General features: G+C 37.8%; 2 protein-coding genes across 2 annotated transcripts in view; one reads left to right on the forward strand and one right to left on the reverse strand.

Moving 5' to 3' along the window:
- The first annotated feature begins 770 nt into the window (after positions 1-770).
- On the forward strand, positions 771-8,193 carry LOC106140333 (uncharacterized). Its single transcript, XM_060949479.1, has 10 exons — positions 771-1,055; positions 1,252-1,464; positions 1,760-1,949; positions 2,396-2,574; positions 3,059-3,169; positions 3,711-3,866; positions 4,837-5,014; positions 5,969-6,186; positions 6,868-7,033; positions 7,858-8,193. Exons 1-10 carry the CDS (start codon positions 874-876, stop codon positions 7,957-7,959), a joined length of 1,695 nt encoding a protein of 564 aa, XP_060805462.1. The 5' UTR covers positions 771-873; the 3' UTR covers positions 7,960-8,193.
- Positions 8,194-8,883: 690 nt separating this feature from the next.
- Positions 8,884-16,967, reverse strand: part of LOC106140198 (A disintegrin and metalloproteinase with thrombospondin motifs adt-2) — a 45,045-nt gene continuing 36,961 nt past the window's right edge. Inside the window, exons 12-18 of the mRNA XM_060949646.1 lie at positions 16,471-16,601; positions 14,383-14,486; positions 13,487-13,652; positions 11,661-11,772; positions 10,951-11,099; positions 9,806-9,992; positions 8,884-9,341 (exon numbers count right to left, since the gene is read on the reverse strand). Of these exons, the coding sequence (XP_060805629.1) occupies positions 9,211-9,341; positions 9,806-9,992; positions 10,951-11,099; positions 11,661-11,772; positions 13,487-13,652; positions 14,383-14,486; positions 16,471-16,601 (980 nt within the window). The 3' untranslated portion in view covers positions 8,884-9,210. The remainder of the gene's footprint in view (positions 9,342-9,805; positions 9,993-10,950; positions 11,100-11,660; positions 11,773-13,486; positions 13,653-14,382; positions 14,487-16,470; positions 16,602-16,967) is intronic.

A 16,967-nucleotide genomic window follows, 5' to 3' on the forward strand; every position in this document is an offset into this window, starting at 1 on the left:
CTTCCGTGGAAAAATCTAAAATCTTGCTCTAAGCAGGAGTGACACTCCTTTTCTTATTAGGTACAAACATCGAACCACCAAATTATAAAACCATGCCAAATGTGGACCATCGACTATCTTTTGCCTTGTTTTTTAGAAAAATCTAGATGTCACCAGGTACCCGAACCGGTAAACTGTGACGTAAGTATCGTCCCAACTGCCCTTGAACTTGGTGCGTTCAAGAGCGAGGATGTTCAAAATAAAATAGGGGCCTGATTGGCTAATGACCGAAATTGGTCCGCCTTCCTTCATTCTTGTCACGCCAAATGGAATGATGTACTGCTGTTGATGAAATTTGTTTTTGTTGCAATGAAGTGGATTGTTTAAGTACCTACCCACCTACTTTAAGGTATCTTCATATGTTATTATGTTTCATTATTTTGATATTTCTTTATCCTCTTAGGTTCTCGTTTCGACATTCCGAACCTTCAGCCAGTAACTACTTAAGTGGCACAAACTTACTCAATTATTTTATTTCATTTCTCGTTCGTAAAATGTTATTATAAGTTAGATGATACGGGTTTAGTGTGTAATAAACGAGAGTTGAGACATCCCGAAAGTGTTTTCCCCTTTGCTGTGTCTTTGACTTACTTTCTATGTGACTAGGCAGCATGATTTGTAGACTTTAGCGTGTCCTACGAGATGGTCGAGAAAAAAAAAGTTGTCAAATATCAATACATTGCAACCGTCAATGTCAACGTCACATCCGTCAGTTAATCGAAGTTGTTGTTTTGTTGGTATCGGACGGTTACATTAGAAAATAATTTAATAATTTAAATTAAATCTTGTATATAAAACAATATTGCACTTGCTTGTGACTAAAGTAATATTACAATGAATTCATTAAACGACATAACAGACGAAGAATTCGTTCCATTTCTTGAAAGTTTGGGTGTAGAGACATATAAAAAATCCTTTGAATGGATGCTGAATGATCCTGCTTTTGCCGAAGTTTTACGGTGGTTATTCAATAATTTGGATCAAAATAATGCTTTGAATGCTCGTGAAGAATACAGGTACCTATATAATTATTTAATCGTTCTCAGGCATTGTCCTCTGTTAATATTTTTGATTTCACTGCAATCGATTGCAATCAAATCATAATGACTGTGGCAAATATAAAAATGAAGATAGTATCTGCCCACCTCTCCGGAAAGAGGCATAATATAATGTATGTTATTATTATTGTAAAATAATATTTTACATTTACAGATATTTAGAAATTGAGAAGCATGGCCAGTTACTCACTCCGTCTGACCTGGAAGCCTCAATCTCATCAATATTACAGGAGTATCCTGGTATCTGTCTACCAGGTGATGAGGAAGCCTTTGAAGATGTCAAACTTGATATCAACATGCAGAAAGACAGAGTAGGTTTGCTGAAGAAGCATTACCAAGTTGTGGAAGATCTGGTGAAACAGAATGAGTGAGTTTCTTTGCGCTAATAAAACTAGCAGTTCATTTTTTTTGCCCTACAGGTTCAAGCTTTAGTTTTTGACTGACTGGCCTGATTCATGGTTGATTTTCAACATGGTTTGTTAAACTATTATAAGTACTTACTAAACAATCATTGCTAGCCCATCGCCTACATGAAGAATCCCACGTTCTAAGCCTATCCCTTAGTAGTCTTTTACAACATCCATAGGAAAGATATGGACTGCTTTTATTTAATCTAAAGTGCCAGAAACCACACAATCTTAAAACAATATTGAAATTTTCAGACAAACGAGAGAACAGTTAAATCTCGAAGTTACAAAACTCCATGCGGCCCAACAGCAGGGGTCTGAAGACGAATCCTCAGCGGCCGAGGAGTGTCTGCAGTTGGCTGAAGACGTAGAGTCCATTACGGAAGGAGTGATCGATGTTATTGCTGATACGTTGGAGGTTTACACCAATTGTCACGCAGACAAGGTATGGGTTATTGTAGTTTCTATCTTCAGGGATTTTTCTATGACCTTGTCAAATATTTAATCTCTGAGAAAAGTAAATTGGAAAATGGCATTCTGTTTTTTTTATATGTGCATAACTAGTCGAAGAGTAAAGTTATGTATGCAAATAAATAACTACCTAACTTTTGAACAGTTAAAAAATTCTTTCATTCAATTTCCAAAATTGACTTCGGAAAATGTTTCAATTAATGGGCAATTCTTGACATTCCTAAATACTTATTATTTGCTTAATCTGCCAATAATCCTAACCTTCAAACTTTGAAAATTCTATATAGGAAAGGGAAAAAGCACCTTTGGCAACTATAATGCGGCAAATGCGGTAAAATTGTTAACTCTTCTCTATTTAAAGAAAACTATTTTGTGCTCATTTGTATCAAAAGTATCATAATCTTAACATATATTTTTCAGGATCTATCAAAGAAGTTTTTCACATTTGGCCCCTTTGAGGCTTACAGGCAATCGCAGGCTCTGTTCAGATCTCATTTCGACTTGTATGTCTCAAAGAAGTTTAACAAGAAGAAGAAAAACAATGTTACGGATGAGGATTTGCGCACTGCTCTGATTGAAGCTAAGAGTATGGAGGAGAGGTTGGTATGAAACATACTAAGATAAACGAAAGTTGGAATTTCTTAAATATTCAAGTTTTCGAAAGATATATGGATGAATTGGAGATATAACCTGACATAAGTCTGATTGGAGCCTCGAAATAAGATAGTTACTTAAAGATATTTCCTGTCTAATTACAGTAAGAAGTTACGCCTGTAGAACTTTTTTTAAATGAGAGCCTGGTTCTTATTAGTTAGCATTGGAACCAACCCAGTTCCCATTAAAAAGAAGCCTACTTTATTAATTAAAACATTGGCTTTTAATAAAACTCTTATGGCCTACAAAAGGTATAATAAATAAAAGTTTTGAATTTGGTATTTTTGGAAGTTTATCAAAAATCCCCAATTATATCTGGTGTATTTATTTTGATTTCCCCAAATTAGATGATAAGAAGTATCAATTAGTATTGTTATAATAGTAGTCTTAATATTCATAAATATTTATTGTATTTGTTTGTATTTTCAGATTAACCGAAGCAGCTTTGGCGTATGTCGAGTCCAAGGCGGAACTGACTGGCGAACAAGCGAAACTAGCCCTTGTGTCTAATTACAATAACGTCCATCCCAGTCAAGTAACGTAAGTATAACGTTTCTATAGTTTACACACATATATCACGTCTGTCTCTCTTAAGGCGTAGGCAGAACTAATAGTGACGATTTGCTAGCCCATCGTAAGAAAGAACGATTGCAAGTTTAGCTTTTTCCTTAGTTGACTTTTACAATTTTTGAGGAACTAAATATTTACACCTTATTTATTATCTTCTTTCTGGCTCGTCCCGGTTGCATCCTCACCACTCTGGAGAGGAACCCTTGAACATGGATCCTGGATTGGGTGAGTCAGGTTTTTACACACGGGAACCTAACCCGTATTAGATCGATCATGGTTACACATCCAGTTGTCTGAATGTGCAGGTTTCCTCACGTTGTTTTCCCTCACCGTGTGAGTTCGGTTAGTATTCAAACTAATGAACGTAACTTCGAATATAGTCATTCGTACATTGCGGCGGTGGGATTCGAACTGGTGCCTTTCTGCGCAACACGCGTTTTAACCAGACAGCTTACCTATTGGACCATCGACACTCTACACACAATTTATTGTATTATTTCTTAAATTTCAGAGCCTGCACATTGGAAGCCCAGAGTGCTCTAGAGTTATTAGAACAAGAAGAAATAATCATAGACAATGAAGTGCAAGACGCCATTAAAGCGCTTGTCGATGGTAGGACGCGATTAGCCATAGACACGACGGCGAGGGCCGCTCTAGCGATCAGAGAGTATGTATTAATTTCTCACTTTTTACCTCGTATCAAAAGCGTTGTACAAAAAGGGGTCAGTTAATGCTAAGTATAGTATTAATATAAAGAATGAATCAAGATGCAGTTTTCCTTAATCAAAACTTCTTTATCCCCTGAGATCGATGATTTTTTGCTACAACACTAACATAAATCACGCTTTTTTCTCGGTGAGTGTAGGCAGAGACTTTATTTTTCTTCTTGCCATGATTTCTTGTAGACTTCTTTCGCTTCATCCACATTCATAAGTCTCTTCATACAAGCTTGTTGGTTGCGAATACTCGTCACCTGAACTTTGATATATAAATGTCACTGTCCTCTCTTTACTTGTTATTTTTGTCAAATAAATAAAAAATATAACACTCCAAACTTGATAATATTGTTAAAAAAATAATTTTGTTTACAAGGGCCAATATATAATAACAATTCTTACCTTTTTTGACAACAATGACTTGGTGGCTGCTAACTCGATCTGTGTAATTTGTATATATTTATTAATTGATAAAAGTGCCGTGGGGTTCCCGGCACCAATAAAAAAAAAGAATAGGACCACTCCATCTCGTTCCCATAGATGTCGTAAAAGGCGACTTAGGGATAGGCTTACAAACTTGGGATTCTTCTTTTAGGCGATGGGCTAGCAACCTGTCACTATTTGAATCTCAATTCTATCATTAAGCCAAACAGCTGAACGTGACCTATCAGTCTTTTAAAGACTGTCGGCTCTGTCTACCCCGTAAGGGATAAAGACGTGACCATATGTATGTATGTATGTAATATTACACTCCAAACTTGATACTAATTAAAAAAAAAATAATAATTTAGTTTTATAAGGGCCACAATAACACTTCTTACCTTTTTGATAGTTTTTTTTTTGACAACAATGACTTGGTGGATAGGAACTCAATCTGTGTAATTTGTATGTATTTATTAATTGATAAAATTTCCCTATCAGGCAAATCAACACAGAGCTGTCACATCTGCTGGACGCGACCCAACAAGCGTTGACGCTGGACCGGCTGTTATACTGCGCGCTGCGGCACGAGCTGAGGACCCTGGAGGAGGTGGTCCAGTTCGCGGCCCAGCTCCGGCGACATGTGCTGGAGGAAGCCGACGCGGTCGCTGCTAGGATTGTGAGTGCTGGATAGATACATCCCACCTTTAATTCATTCATTCATTCGTTTATATAATCATGTATACAGGGTGACATTTAAAACAACTGCATCCTTTTAAACATAGACTATACCCATGCTTCTGAGCTGTTTGAGCCTATTTTTATTTAAATTAAACGTCATCATTTTCACATTAAAAAAACCCTCAAAAACTACGTCACACGCTTTATTAAAGACCAATACTACAAAAAGAAATTAAAACTAAACATGTAGGTAAATAAATGTCTGAAAAATAAATTATTTTTCTAGTATCAAGATCAAGTAAAGTACAGAGTTGTCGAGATCGCTCAGCTGAATGAATTGTGTCGTTGACCTCTACACGTTGAATCTTACACGTCGCTTTTCCGCCGGCCGGGGCGATATAACGTATTTAGGATCGTGGATTTTGAAACTTTAATTTTTTTTCGTAGTTTCTGAAATATGAACCGATATTTTTCTTTTAACGTTTTTAAATATCCTTTAGATGAGTACACTTAACAGTTAAATTTATGCAGTTGAATTAAAAGTTACCCTGTATATCCCTTGTGAGGTAAACAGAGCCGGCAGTCTTGATATACTGAAAAGCCACGTTTGGCTGTGTGGCGACATCTCTACGCAACTCGACACAACATCCAATCAAACAACTACTGTCAATCGCGAAGAAATTGACGCGCTTAGCCAATAGCAGCGAAGAATCTAAATCGCGATTACAAAGATTTCTCGGATTGGAGCATAAATGTTGTGTCGAAGTTTGTTTTTATGTTCCAATCCATGAAATATTTGAAATCGCGATTTGGTTTTCCTATGATCAAATTGAATTATTGATGATTGAGATGATTGAGATATTATTGATGTAGCTACAACATTAGACTATTAAACACTAACATGTACTTAATAATCTAATGTTGTAGCTACATACAGCTTACTTTTCCTCAGGACTCTATGAATACTATATGTGGCGAGCAAGAGGCGTGCCAACTCAAGTTACAGTCATCGGATCCTCTCATTGAAATCTTATGCAAGATCCTAGGCCACTCCACTACAGATGCTGTAGTTTTGATCAAAATCTATGGAGACCTTATAGCGAATGTGGAAGAGTTGAAAGATAATATTAATGAAGCATTCCTGAAGAAGGAACAGGCTTTGAATGAATTGTAAGTGTTGAAATTATACTTTTTGATGAGTTTTCTTAAGGAATTTGGATATCATAGTGCATAGGATAGATTTATCAGAAAATTTGTGGGTTGTATATATGGATATCTTGTATTTAACAGAAAATAGAATAGGACCACTCTTTCTCCTTCCCATGGATTTTGTCCAGAATGTTTGTAAAATTTTATACAAAACCTCCTTACATAAAACTGGCCAGTTACAAAAATTGAACATGTTCTGTTTTCATAATGGAACTTAGGTTCCATTATGAAAATATTCCAAATATTTAAAAAAATGTAGTACAACGCAATTAGTTCACGAGTGCATGTTTTGATATTTATTATTAACTAAGTACAAATTTTGTTAAATCTAGTGATTTAATACTTATAGAAAATTTATTTATCCCGACTTAATTCCTCTTTTTTTCAAGTGACACATCAATTCATTAGTACATCATTAAACAGATATCGTAAAAGGCGACCAAGGGAAAGGCTTTTTAACTTGGGATCCTTCGTTTAAGTCGATAGGCTAGCAACCTGTCACTATTAGAATCTCAATTATTCAATGTTTAATACCTATTCAATTTATAAAAAGTGTGTTGCATTACACTTTATATAAATATAGCGATAATTAAAAATCAGTTGTATGATATCCGTCCATTCAAAATAATTTCTTATCCACAGTGTAAAATCATCGTTCCCTCTCCGCGACTATATCTGGGACGGTTGCACTAAACAGCCGAACTGCCGCGACCGCACGGCGGCAGCACTGTCGCACTGCTTGCGGCAAGAAATGGAGGGTGTGGATAGAAAGGTGCTGGATGCTAGCAGCTTGTTTACTTCGGTCAAGGTATTATTTCAAAAAAATATATTCTCACTAAACATACTGTTGCGATAGCACGGCGGCAGCACTGTCGCACTGCTTGCGGCAAGAAATGGAGGGTGTGGATAGGAAGGTGCTGGATGCTAGCAGCTTGTTCACTTCTGTCAAGGTTTTAAAGGAAAAAAATATATTCTTACTTTATATAACTTCTGTAGCTTATATAAGCCAAATAGTTAAATGTGGCCATTCAGTCTTCAAGACTATTTGGCTCTGTCTACCCCGCAAGGGATATAGACGTGACCATATGTATGTATGTATATAACTTCTGAAACAGGAAGGCGGCAGCACTGTCCGGCGTGCGCCATTTGACCTGGATTGGGCGACTCAGGTTTATACACGAAACTACTTTCATCTGACCTATTTAATAGTGATTTAATGCTCGAAGCTGCAGGTTCGATGATTTTCATCGCCGTAAGAGCATCGGTTAGTATTCAAACTAATGTAACATCCGACCATGTGACATCCACCGACACTCATCTACACTAATAAGTAACGCATACTATCTGTTTTGACATTACGCCGTGTGGTTCCCGGCACCAATAGAAAAAAGAATAGGACTACTCCATCTCTCTCCCATGGATGTCGTAAAAGGCGACTAAGGGGTAGGCTTATAAACTTGGGATTCTTCTTTAAGCCAATGGGCTAGCAACCTGTCACTATTTGACTCTCAATTCTATCTTATAGCCCAATAGCTGAACGTGGTCTATCAGTCTGTTCAAAAATGTTGGCTCTGTCTACCCCGCAAGGGACATAGACGTGATTATATGTATGTACTATCTTTTTTTTTTCAGAATGGCGACAAAAACTGTATGAGAAAACTTTGGCAGTGGTTCTTAACGGACCCTAACAAACTCATTTCTACAATGAAGGGAGTCACCAGGAGTTACTCCTAAGCATGTATTTTTAAGATAAGTTATTTTACTAATTCTTTTATAACTTTAAACTTTATGTTTATCAAGAAAGGATTAAAAAATGGAGCTATCTGGCAACACTGACGTCAAAACCTTTCAAGTGTTGTAATTGGACCATAAAAAATGAAAAAAAAAAATGTAAGAACAAAATACTGTGCATTTACTGTTATAATATGTTTTTATACAAATAAAACATACGTTTTGTTGTTTATAAAAATGAAATTTATTTCAATAATTAATACCTACTTAGGCTAACATAAAATTACTTTACTTAAATAAATAAAATTAAAAAATGATCACAATGATTTTACAGTCTGCTCAGAGCGAAACTAAATTAATTCCAACCATTGCATCTTAGAATTCTCATTAAACATAGAGTGCGCATTGAGCTAAATTGTCATAACGCGATATAGCACCAGTAACATTTGATTAATATATTTTTGCATACTAGAGTTTGCCCGTGGATCCACCCGCGTAAAATAAAAAATCCAGGTATAGGTATATTACGAATATCGTAAGAAGCTCCCGTGAGAATTTAGGTAAAACCTATTTTAGTGTATTTGTGTACCCTTAGACCGCATTAGGAACATACATAGCAAAGATATAGTCCCATTTCTTTGGAAATAAATTAAATATATATAGGAAAGTAGCCTATATAGGTCTATTTTCTGTGTACCTTCCGAATTTCAACAAAATCGGTTCAGTAGTGATTGCGTTTACAAAATTTTAAAAATACAAATCTCTTCTCTTTTCATCATTTTTCATTCATTACTTTTGTTTGACGATTCTCTCTTTGCGATGCACACTCTTTAAAACAATATACATTGCCTATTTTACATATTAACACTATTTTCAATGACTTTAAATAGAGGATGGAACGCGTAATTGAACTGTAGTTTCAATTTCTAAATGGCTATTATGAAGGAAGTGTATCTTAATTTGAATATTTTTTTAATTTCCTTCAATATTTAACACTAAGAAGGAGTCCGTGTGGATCCCGGAACTTTTGAATGGGACCAATCTATATTTTTTCTATGGATGTTTTAAAAGGCGACTAAGGGAAAGGCTTATAAACTTGGGATTCTTCTTATCGGCGATTGGCTAGCAACCTGTCACTATTTGAATCACAATTCCATCACTAAGCCATGCAGCTGAACGTGTTCAGTCTTTTCAAGACTGTTGGCTGCTCTGTAAGGGATATAGACGTGATAATATGTATTAATCTAAACTTATCTAATCCCAAGTAGGTCTAGGTTTCTTCTTGATGAGCGTGTCTTCTGGCGCGACGTGTATGGGATTACTGAAGTCCAGTTCAATGTTATCAGGAATTGGGTCGTAGTATGTCACGTGCTCATTGTGGTTGTCTGAAACGAGAGAAATAATATATTTTTTTTGTAATTGATGGGATGTTCTTCGTAATTTTTGAATTTTAGTCGTTTTAAAATTTGTTTTTTATTATAGATGGAAACCCGTAGTTCAAATTGTAGTTAACGCGATTTCTGATGTTAAGTAGAGACTGTTGGCTCTGTCTACCCCGTAAGGGATAAAGACGTGATCATATGTATGTATGTATGTAAGTAGAGGTCTTTGTTAGGAAGTTATAATATGTAGTGTTATATAGTTAAAGGCGAGAAAAGCTTTAGTGTTGCAAAAGTGTCGATTGTTTTATAATCGATATATCGACAAATCGATTTGATTGATTTTGTTTGATCTTGCTTTTATTTTTTTTATCTTTATTGCACTCAAATTTACAGTTACAAGAAAATAGAATATAGATAGTCATAATAGAAATAAATCACTTGTTTTAATTATTATATTTAAGACTTACGAGTAAGATTTAGTTTCGATATGAGATCTTCCAAATGTATCTGGTCCAGTGTTGCCTTGACTGAGATCCGGTCTCTCAGCAAACTCCGTTTGTGGCGCGAGGTTCTTCGTATTTCTGTCGCGTTACGATTTAGTAGTGGAAGGGTGAACACCATTTCTGATAGGGGGGTGTTATCTGGACCGAATTCCTGTTAAAAATTAAAATTTATACTAAATATGATATTCTCCATGGGAATGCGAAAGTTTGTATGAAAAAAAACCCAAGTCTCGGAGCCGAGTCTTTCTACCGTAAAAAGATGTGAACACCATTTCTGATAGGGGGATATCTGGGCCGAATTCCTGTTAAAAATTAAAATTTACTCTCAATTATGATATTTGGGCTGAACATTTTTGTCAGCAATGTCGCCCGAATTTTGTTAAGTTTTGGGCCCGCTTAACAAGAAATAATATATGGCAATTAGTGACTGACAAAATTACATAAGTAAATACAGATAATCACATCTTTATCCCTTACGGGTAAGGCAGAGCCAACAGTCTAGAAAATATTAAAATTTAAATAAATTGTTAGCCCATCGCCTAAAATAAGTTGGTAAGCCTATCCATGGGAACGAGACGGAGTGGTCCTTTTTTACTGGTGCCGAGAACCACACAGCACAATAAATGCACATTTCACGTGCATTTATGCATATAAAGTAATATTATTATTATATATTATTTTATTAATTATAAATATATCTTACCAAGCATTTTCCACTAAAGCAGTAGGAAGTATTTTTCAAAATTCAAAATTCAAAAATTTTATTAATTACTATAGGATACTATATATCGCTTAATAATTGTCAAAACGTAAGGTTTAACAACATTGGTTGACGTCAAATAAATTACTTAAAAACTAAGTTTACTGCCGCTTCCAAGGCGTCAGTGCAAAACGTAAGGTTTAACAACATTGGTTGACGTCAAATAAATTACTTAAAAACTAAGTTTACTGCCGCTTCCAAGGCGTCAGTGCAGAAGAAGCGGTAACAAACTGCACTGCAGCATTTTCTTCAACAACGTCAACTTCACAATATTAATTAAACTTAGAATATTCTTCGAAATATTATTATTATATTATTAATTATAAATAAATAAATAAATATATCTTACCAAGCATTTCCCACTAACGCAGTAGGAAGTATTCTTCTTCCCACACGCGGTGCCGAGCGGGAACCAACCTTCGTGTCCATTTACTAAATAAAATCTATGAGAAACTCTCTCGTCCTGGCAAGCTATACGGCAAGGGCGATCTGGGTCCTCTGTAATAAGGAATGATAACAAGGTCTTATCTATACTAATATTATAAAGCTGAAGAGTTTGTTTGTTTGTTTGAACGCGCTAATCTCAAGAACTACTGGTTCAAATAGATTTTTTTTTTTTTGCGTTGAATAGACCATTTATCGAGGTAGGCTTTAGGCATGAATATAAAGGCAATTAATATAAAACATTAACAGCGTCAAAATTAAAACTTAAAATCCACGTCACTTATAATAACGTGTATTCTAACACGTTATATTACCAATTTATATTATCACTAGCTGTGCCCGCAACTTCGTCCGCGTGGAATAGTTATTTTGGGCATTATTGAAGCCCTCAAGGATGGATAATTTACCCCGTTTTTTTCACATTTTCCATTATTTCTTTGCTCCTTATAGTTGCAGCGTGATGTTATACAGCCTAAAGCCTTCCTCGATAAATGTTCTGTTCAACGCAAAAATATTTTTTCAACTCGAACCTGTAATTCCTGAGATTAGCGCGTTCAAACAAACAAACAAACTCTTCAGCTTTATAAAATTTAAAGATAACTGATGTTAAATTACCTAAAGCCGGCGATATTTGCATGCCCAATCCAGACAGTCTTCTGACTCTTTCTTTGTACTTCGTGCACACCATGGTGGCGTACTGATAAGGTGACTTTCGTTGTGTGCAACCCTGGACAAAAAATAAATATTAATTGGCCTGGCCTTCGCCTTTGGTCTACTTCTACGCTCACCAAGTAGCTCGCTATACTCTGGCGGCTTCTAGCTATCTATTTATTTATCTTTATCAGGGAAACAAACAGTTACATTATTTTACATTATTATTTATTTATCTTTATCAGGGAAACAAACAGTTACATTATTTAACACTATGATGCATAAACCAATAAAGTTACCTCTGTTTACTTGTACATAGTATCGTCAAGACAAGGAAATTATTTTATAAGTGTAAGTGTGTTGTACACATAAACATATTTATTATTAATTTCGTGAAAACTAAACCAAAAAGCCAACATTGATTAATCACAACAATTTTGTGTCCATACTTTTTATTATGTTGAACAAATGTGTCTATAGCTAACCCCGCGACTTTTGTACCTCTTCTATGGAACTTTAAATTATCTCTCATCTCTCTTACCGTTTTATCTGAAACTCAGCACGATAAATTCAAATTTAAAAATTCAAAATTTTTATTCATTATCACTACATAGTATAAAACAAAGTCGCTATTTTAGTCTGTTTGTCTGTATGCTTAAATCTTTAAAATTACGCAACGGATTTTGATGCGGTTTTTTGTAACAGGTAGAGTGATTCAAGAGGAAGGTTTTTATGTATAATTTTTTCCGAATTTTGCACCCGTGCGAAGTCGGGGCGGGTCGCTAGTTATAGGATAATTCGTATCGCTTAATAATTGTCAAAACGTATGGTTTAACAACATTGGTTGACGTCAAATAAACTCCACACGTTACTACCGAGGAGACTCACCAGGTCTTTCCGGGTGGAGTCTGGGGTGCACAGCTGTACCGTTTTATCTGAAACTCCACACGTTACCACCGAGGAGACTCACCAGGTCTTTCCGGGTGGAGTCTGGGGTGCACAGCTGTACCGTTTTATCTGAAACTCCACACGTTACCACCGAGGAGACTCACCAGGTCTTTCCGGGTGGAGTCTGGGGTGCACAGCTGTACCGTTTTACCTGAAACTCCACACGTTACCACCGAGGACACTCACCAGGTCTTTCCGGGTGGAGTCTGGGGTGCACAGCTGTACCGTTTTATCTGAAACTCCACACGTTACCGCCGAGGAGACTCACCAGGTCTTTCCGGGTGGAGTCTGGGGTGCACAGCTGTACCGTTTTATCTGAAACTCCACACGTTCCCACCGAGGAGACTCACCAGGTCTTTCCGGGTGGAGTCTGGGGTGCACAGCTGTACCGTTTTACCTGAAACTCCACACGTTACCACCGAGGACACTCACCAGGTCTTTCCGGGTGGAGTCTGGGGTGCACAGCTGTACCGTTTTATCTGAAACTCCACACGTTACCACCGAGGAGACTCACCAGGTCTTTCCGGGTGGAGTCTGGGGTGCACAGCTGTACCGTTTTATCTGAAACTCCACACGTTACCGCCGAGGAGACTCACCAGGTCTTTCCGGGTGGAGTCTGGGGTGCACAGCTGTACCGTTTTATCTGAAACTCCACACGTTCCCACCGAGGAGACTCACCAGGTCTTTCCGGGTGGAGTCTGGGGTGCACAGCTGTACCGTTTTACCTGAAACTCCACACGTTACCACCGAGGACACTCACCAGGTCTTTCCGGGTGGAGTCTGGGGTGCACAGCTGTACCGTTTTATCTGAAACTCCACACGTTACCGCCGAGGAGACTCACCAGCTCTTTCCGGGTGGAGTCTGGGGTGCACAGCTGTATGGTGTGCGTGTGCCTGCTGGTCACGAGGCGGAGGCCGGCGCCGGGGCTGACGCAGTGGTAGTGGCAGCCGCTGCTGGGCCTCCACTGGGAGCCCACGGCCCGCCGCCAGGTACCAGACGATTTTGTACTGACGAAACAAATATATAATTTGACTAGCTGTTCCCGCGACTCCGTCCGCGTGGAATAGTTATTTTGGGCGTCATTGAAGGATTCAAGATTCAAGGATGATTTTTTGTCTTCTTTTTTTTTTCTCATTCTCGATTATTTCTTATAGTTGCAGCGTGATGTTGTATAGCCTAAAGAATTCCTCGACAAATGGTGTATTCAATGCAAAAAAAAATTTCAATTCGAACCAGTAGTTGCTGAGATTAGCGCGTTCAAACAAACAAACTCTTCAGCTTTATAATATAAGTATAGATATGTAAAGAGTATCCGAAACCGCCGAGCTTGCTTGAATTGCAGTTATGAATGTGGATAAAGCGAAGGAAGTATGCAGAGATCGTGGCAAGTGGAAAGATGTAGTCTCTGCCTACCCCTTCGGGAAAGAGGCATTATTTTATGTTTGTATGAATATGATTATATGTATCTTGTATGTGTTTATGCATTTTTTTTGTAATGTATATATTTTGCAGTATGCATGTGCACTTTATCGCACCACCAACTTAAAGTTTTTCTGTTCGGTCAGCTGGTTGACTTATTAGAGAATGACAAAAGGCGTTAAGAACCCGGGACCTTCGGTGTCACAGACAAGCGCACTACCGCTGCGCCACAGAGGCCGTCATATATACCTAGTACAATGATGATTGCTAGGAGTTTAGTCAAGAAACTTGGTGCAAGTACTAAAAAAACGAACTTACGATGTGGTGTGAGTGGCGGCCGCCTGCAACTGTAGGGCTTCCCACTCGCAGTCGCCGGGCTTCAAAGAGAACTCTGTGTCTGTGCCGGACGAACAGGAGAATTTCTAGAAAAATAAATATAAATAAAACAAATTTTTACTCGATGTGAAACTGAATGCCGTATGGTTCTTGGAGCCAATAGAAAAGAGAACAGGACCACTCCATCTCTTCCCCATAGATGTTGTAAAAGGCGACTAAGGGATAGGCTGACAAAATTGAGATTCTTTTTTGCAACCTGTCACTATTTAGATCTCAATTCTATCATTAAGCCAAATAGCTGAACGTGGCCGATCAGTCTTTTCAAGACTATTGGCTCTGTCTACCCCACAAGGGATATACACATTTCACTACGATGCCCTCTGTCTTCCATGAAACCTGATGGTAAGTGACGCTGAAGAAGATGTTCCATGTCTATCCAAGAGATACCCATTTATTCTGATTCTGAATGTTCATGGACAGTATTTGTCTCAGAATATAGACGCAGGCAGTTCATTCCACACGTTAGCTACTCGAACTAAAAAGGATCTTCATAATGTGCAGTTAAATAGACGAACGTATCTTGATCAAATTAAGGACGTCCTGGTAAAGGGTCAGGTCAAAAGTACCCGAAACCGCCGAGCTTGCATGAAGAGAGTTATGAATGTGGATGAAGCGAAGGAAGTGTGCAGAGATCGTGGCAAGTGGAAAGAGGTAGTCTCTGCCTACCCCTCCAGGAAAGGCGTGATTTATGTATGTATAATGTGCAGGTTTCCCCACGATGTTTTCCCTTAAGCTAAGAGAATAAGTTAGCAATAAAACTAATGTGAGTGTTGCATATCTATACTAATATTATAAAGCTCAAGAGTTTGTTTTGTTTGTTTGTTTGTTTAAACGCGCTAATCTCAGAAACTACTGAACCGATTTGAATAATTCTTTCACTGTTAGATAGTCTATTTATCGAGGAAGGCTATAGGCAACATTTTATCCCGGATTTCCTACGGGAAACCTCAACAATGCAGGTGAAAGTTGAATGAGTCGGCCAAAGGCGAGCTTTCCACGCGAACGCTGCGCAAACCAACAAAGATATAGTAAAACAATGTACTAAAAATGTGAAGTACTCATTTTTTGCCACAAAAAAGTCCGCGAGAGCATATATCTATCTCTTAAGGTTTACTTACAATAACCACTTTTATGTTCATTTTTTAAGATTATTTTTTCATACATACATACATACATAAAATCACGCCTCTTTCCCGGAGGGGTAGGCAGAGACTACCTCTTTCCACTTGCCACGATCTCTGCATACTTCTTTCGCTTCGTCCACATTCATAACTCTCTTCATACAAGCTCGGCGGTTTCGGGTACTTTTGACCTGACCCTTTACCAGGACGTCCTTAATTTGATCAAGATACGTTCGTCTAGGTCTTCCCACTCCGACCTTTCCCTCCACACTCTCCTGATTAATTATTTTTTCATTATAAACATAAGTTATTTTGAAACCAATTTTCTTTAATTCAGTATTAATCCTTATCCAAATAAATATATTTATTACTTTCGGCTTTTCATGTAGACTAAAATTGCCATTTACAGTATATAAATCAGACGAATAGGTTTTGAGATATAGTCGTTATAAGCAATTTGCAGCGAAACATTTAATACGGCGAACCAGCGTTCTTTCTAATACGCGTGACCGCGTGACCGCGTGACCCTATAATTGATAAAGCCGAGGAGGATGTTTGCAAAAATAAATATGATGCCCAAAATAACTATTCCACGCGGACGAAGTCGCGGGCACAGCTAGTATATTTATATATACCAAACAAATTACACTGATTGAGTTAGCCTCGAAGTAAGTTCGAGACTTGTGTTACGAGATACTAACTCAACGATACTAAATTTTGTAATAAATACTTATAAAGATAAACATCCAAGATCCAGGCCAATCAGAAAAAGTTCTTTTCTCATCATGCCCTGGCCGGGATTTGAACCCGAGACCCCCGGTGTCACAGACAAGCGTAATACCGCTGCGCCACAAAGGCCGTCAGAATATATATGTAACTATATGTGTACCTGACAAACCCCAGAGATGCAGAACATGGGAGACAGCTTGGAGCAAGCGGTTCCATCAGGCAGGGTCCAGCCCCGGGACTTGTAGCCCCCCCCCCGGGTGTCGCACCACACTGCGCACGCGCTGCTTACGTCTGGAAGAGTTTACCGGTTTAGTTGATGGAAAGTTTGTGGTTATGCTTTTGGGCTGATAGTAATGAATTGTTTTTTTTTTTCACTCCATCCACTGATGTCGAATATTGTTCTTTTTTTTGTACATTCATACATACATATGATCACGTCTATATCCCTTGCGGGGTAGACAGAGCCAACAGTCTTGAAAAGACTGATCGGCCACGTTCAGCTATTTGGCTTTGAGATAGTATTGAGGTCCAAATAGTGACAGGTTGCTAGCCCATCGCCTAAAAGAGGAATCTCTAGTTTATAAGCCTATCCCTTAGTCGCCTTTTACGATATACATGGAAAAGAGATGGAGTGGTCCTATTCGTTTTTGTATTGGT

This window comes from Amyelois transitella, chromosome 19, assembly GCF_032362555.1.
Source record: "Amyelois transitella isolate CPQ chromosome 19, ilAmyTran1.1, whole genome shotgun sequence".
In the NCBI taxonomy this organism is placed as follows: Eukaryota; Metazoa; Arthropoda; class Insecta; order Lepidoptera; family Pyralidae; genus Amyelois; species Amyelois transitella.

Excerpts from the sequence above, each read along its gene's own strand:
- LOC106140333 (XM_060949479.1), top strand. The coding sequence starts at position 874 with ATGAATTCATTAAACGACATAACAGACGAAGAATTCGTTCCATTTCTT. Across the intron at positions 2,575-3,058 it reads GCTAAGAGTATGGAGGAGAG|ATTAACCGAAGCAGCTTTGG; the intron begins GTTGGTATGAAA and ends TTGTATTTTCAG. Across the intron at positions 3,867-4,836 it reads GCCGCTCTAGCGATCAGAGA|GCAAATCAACACAGAGCTGT; the intron begins GTATGTATTAAT and ends TTTCCCTATCAG.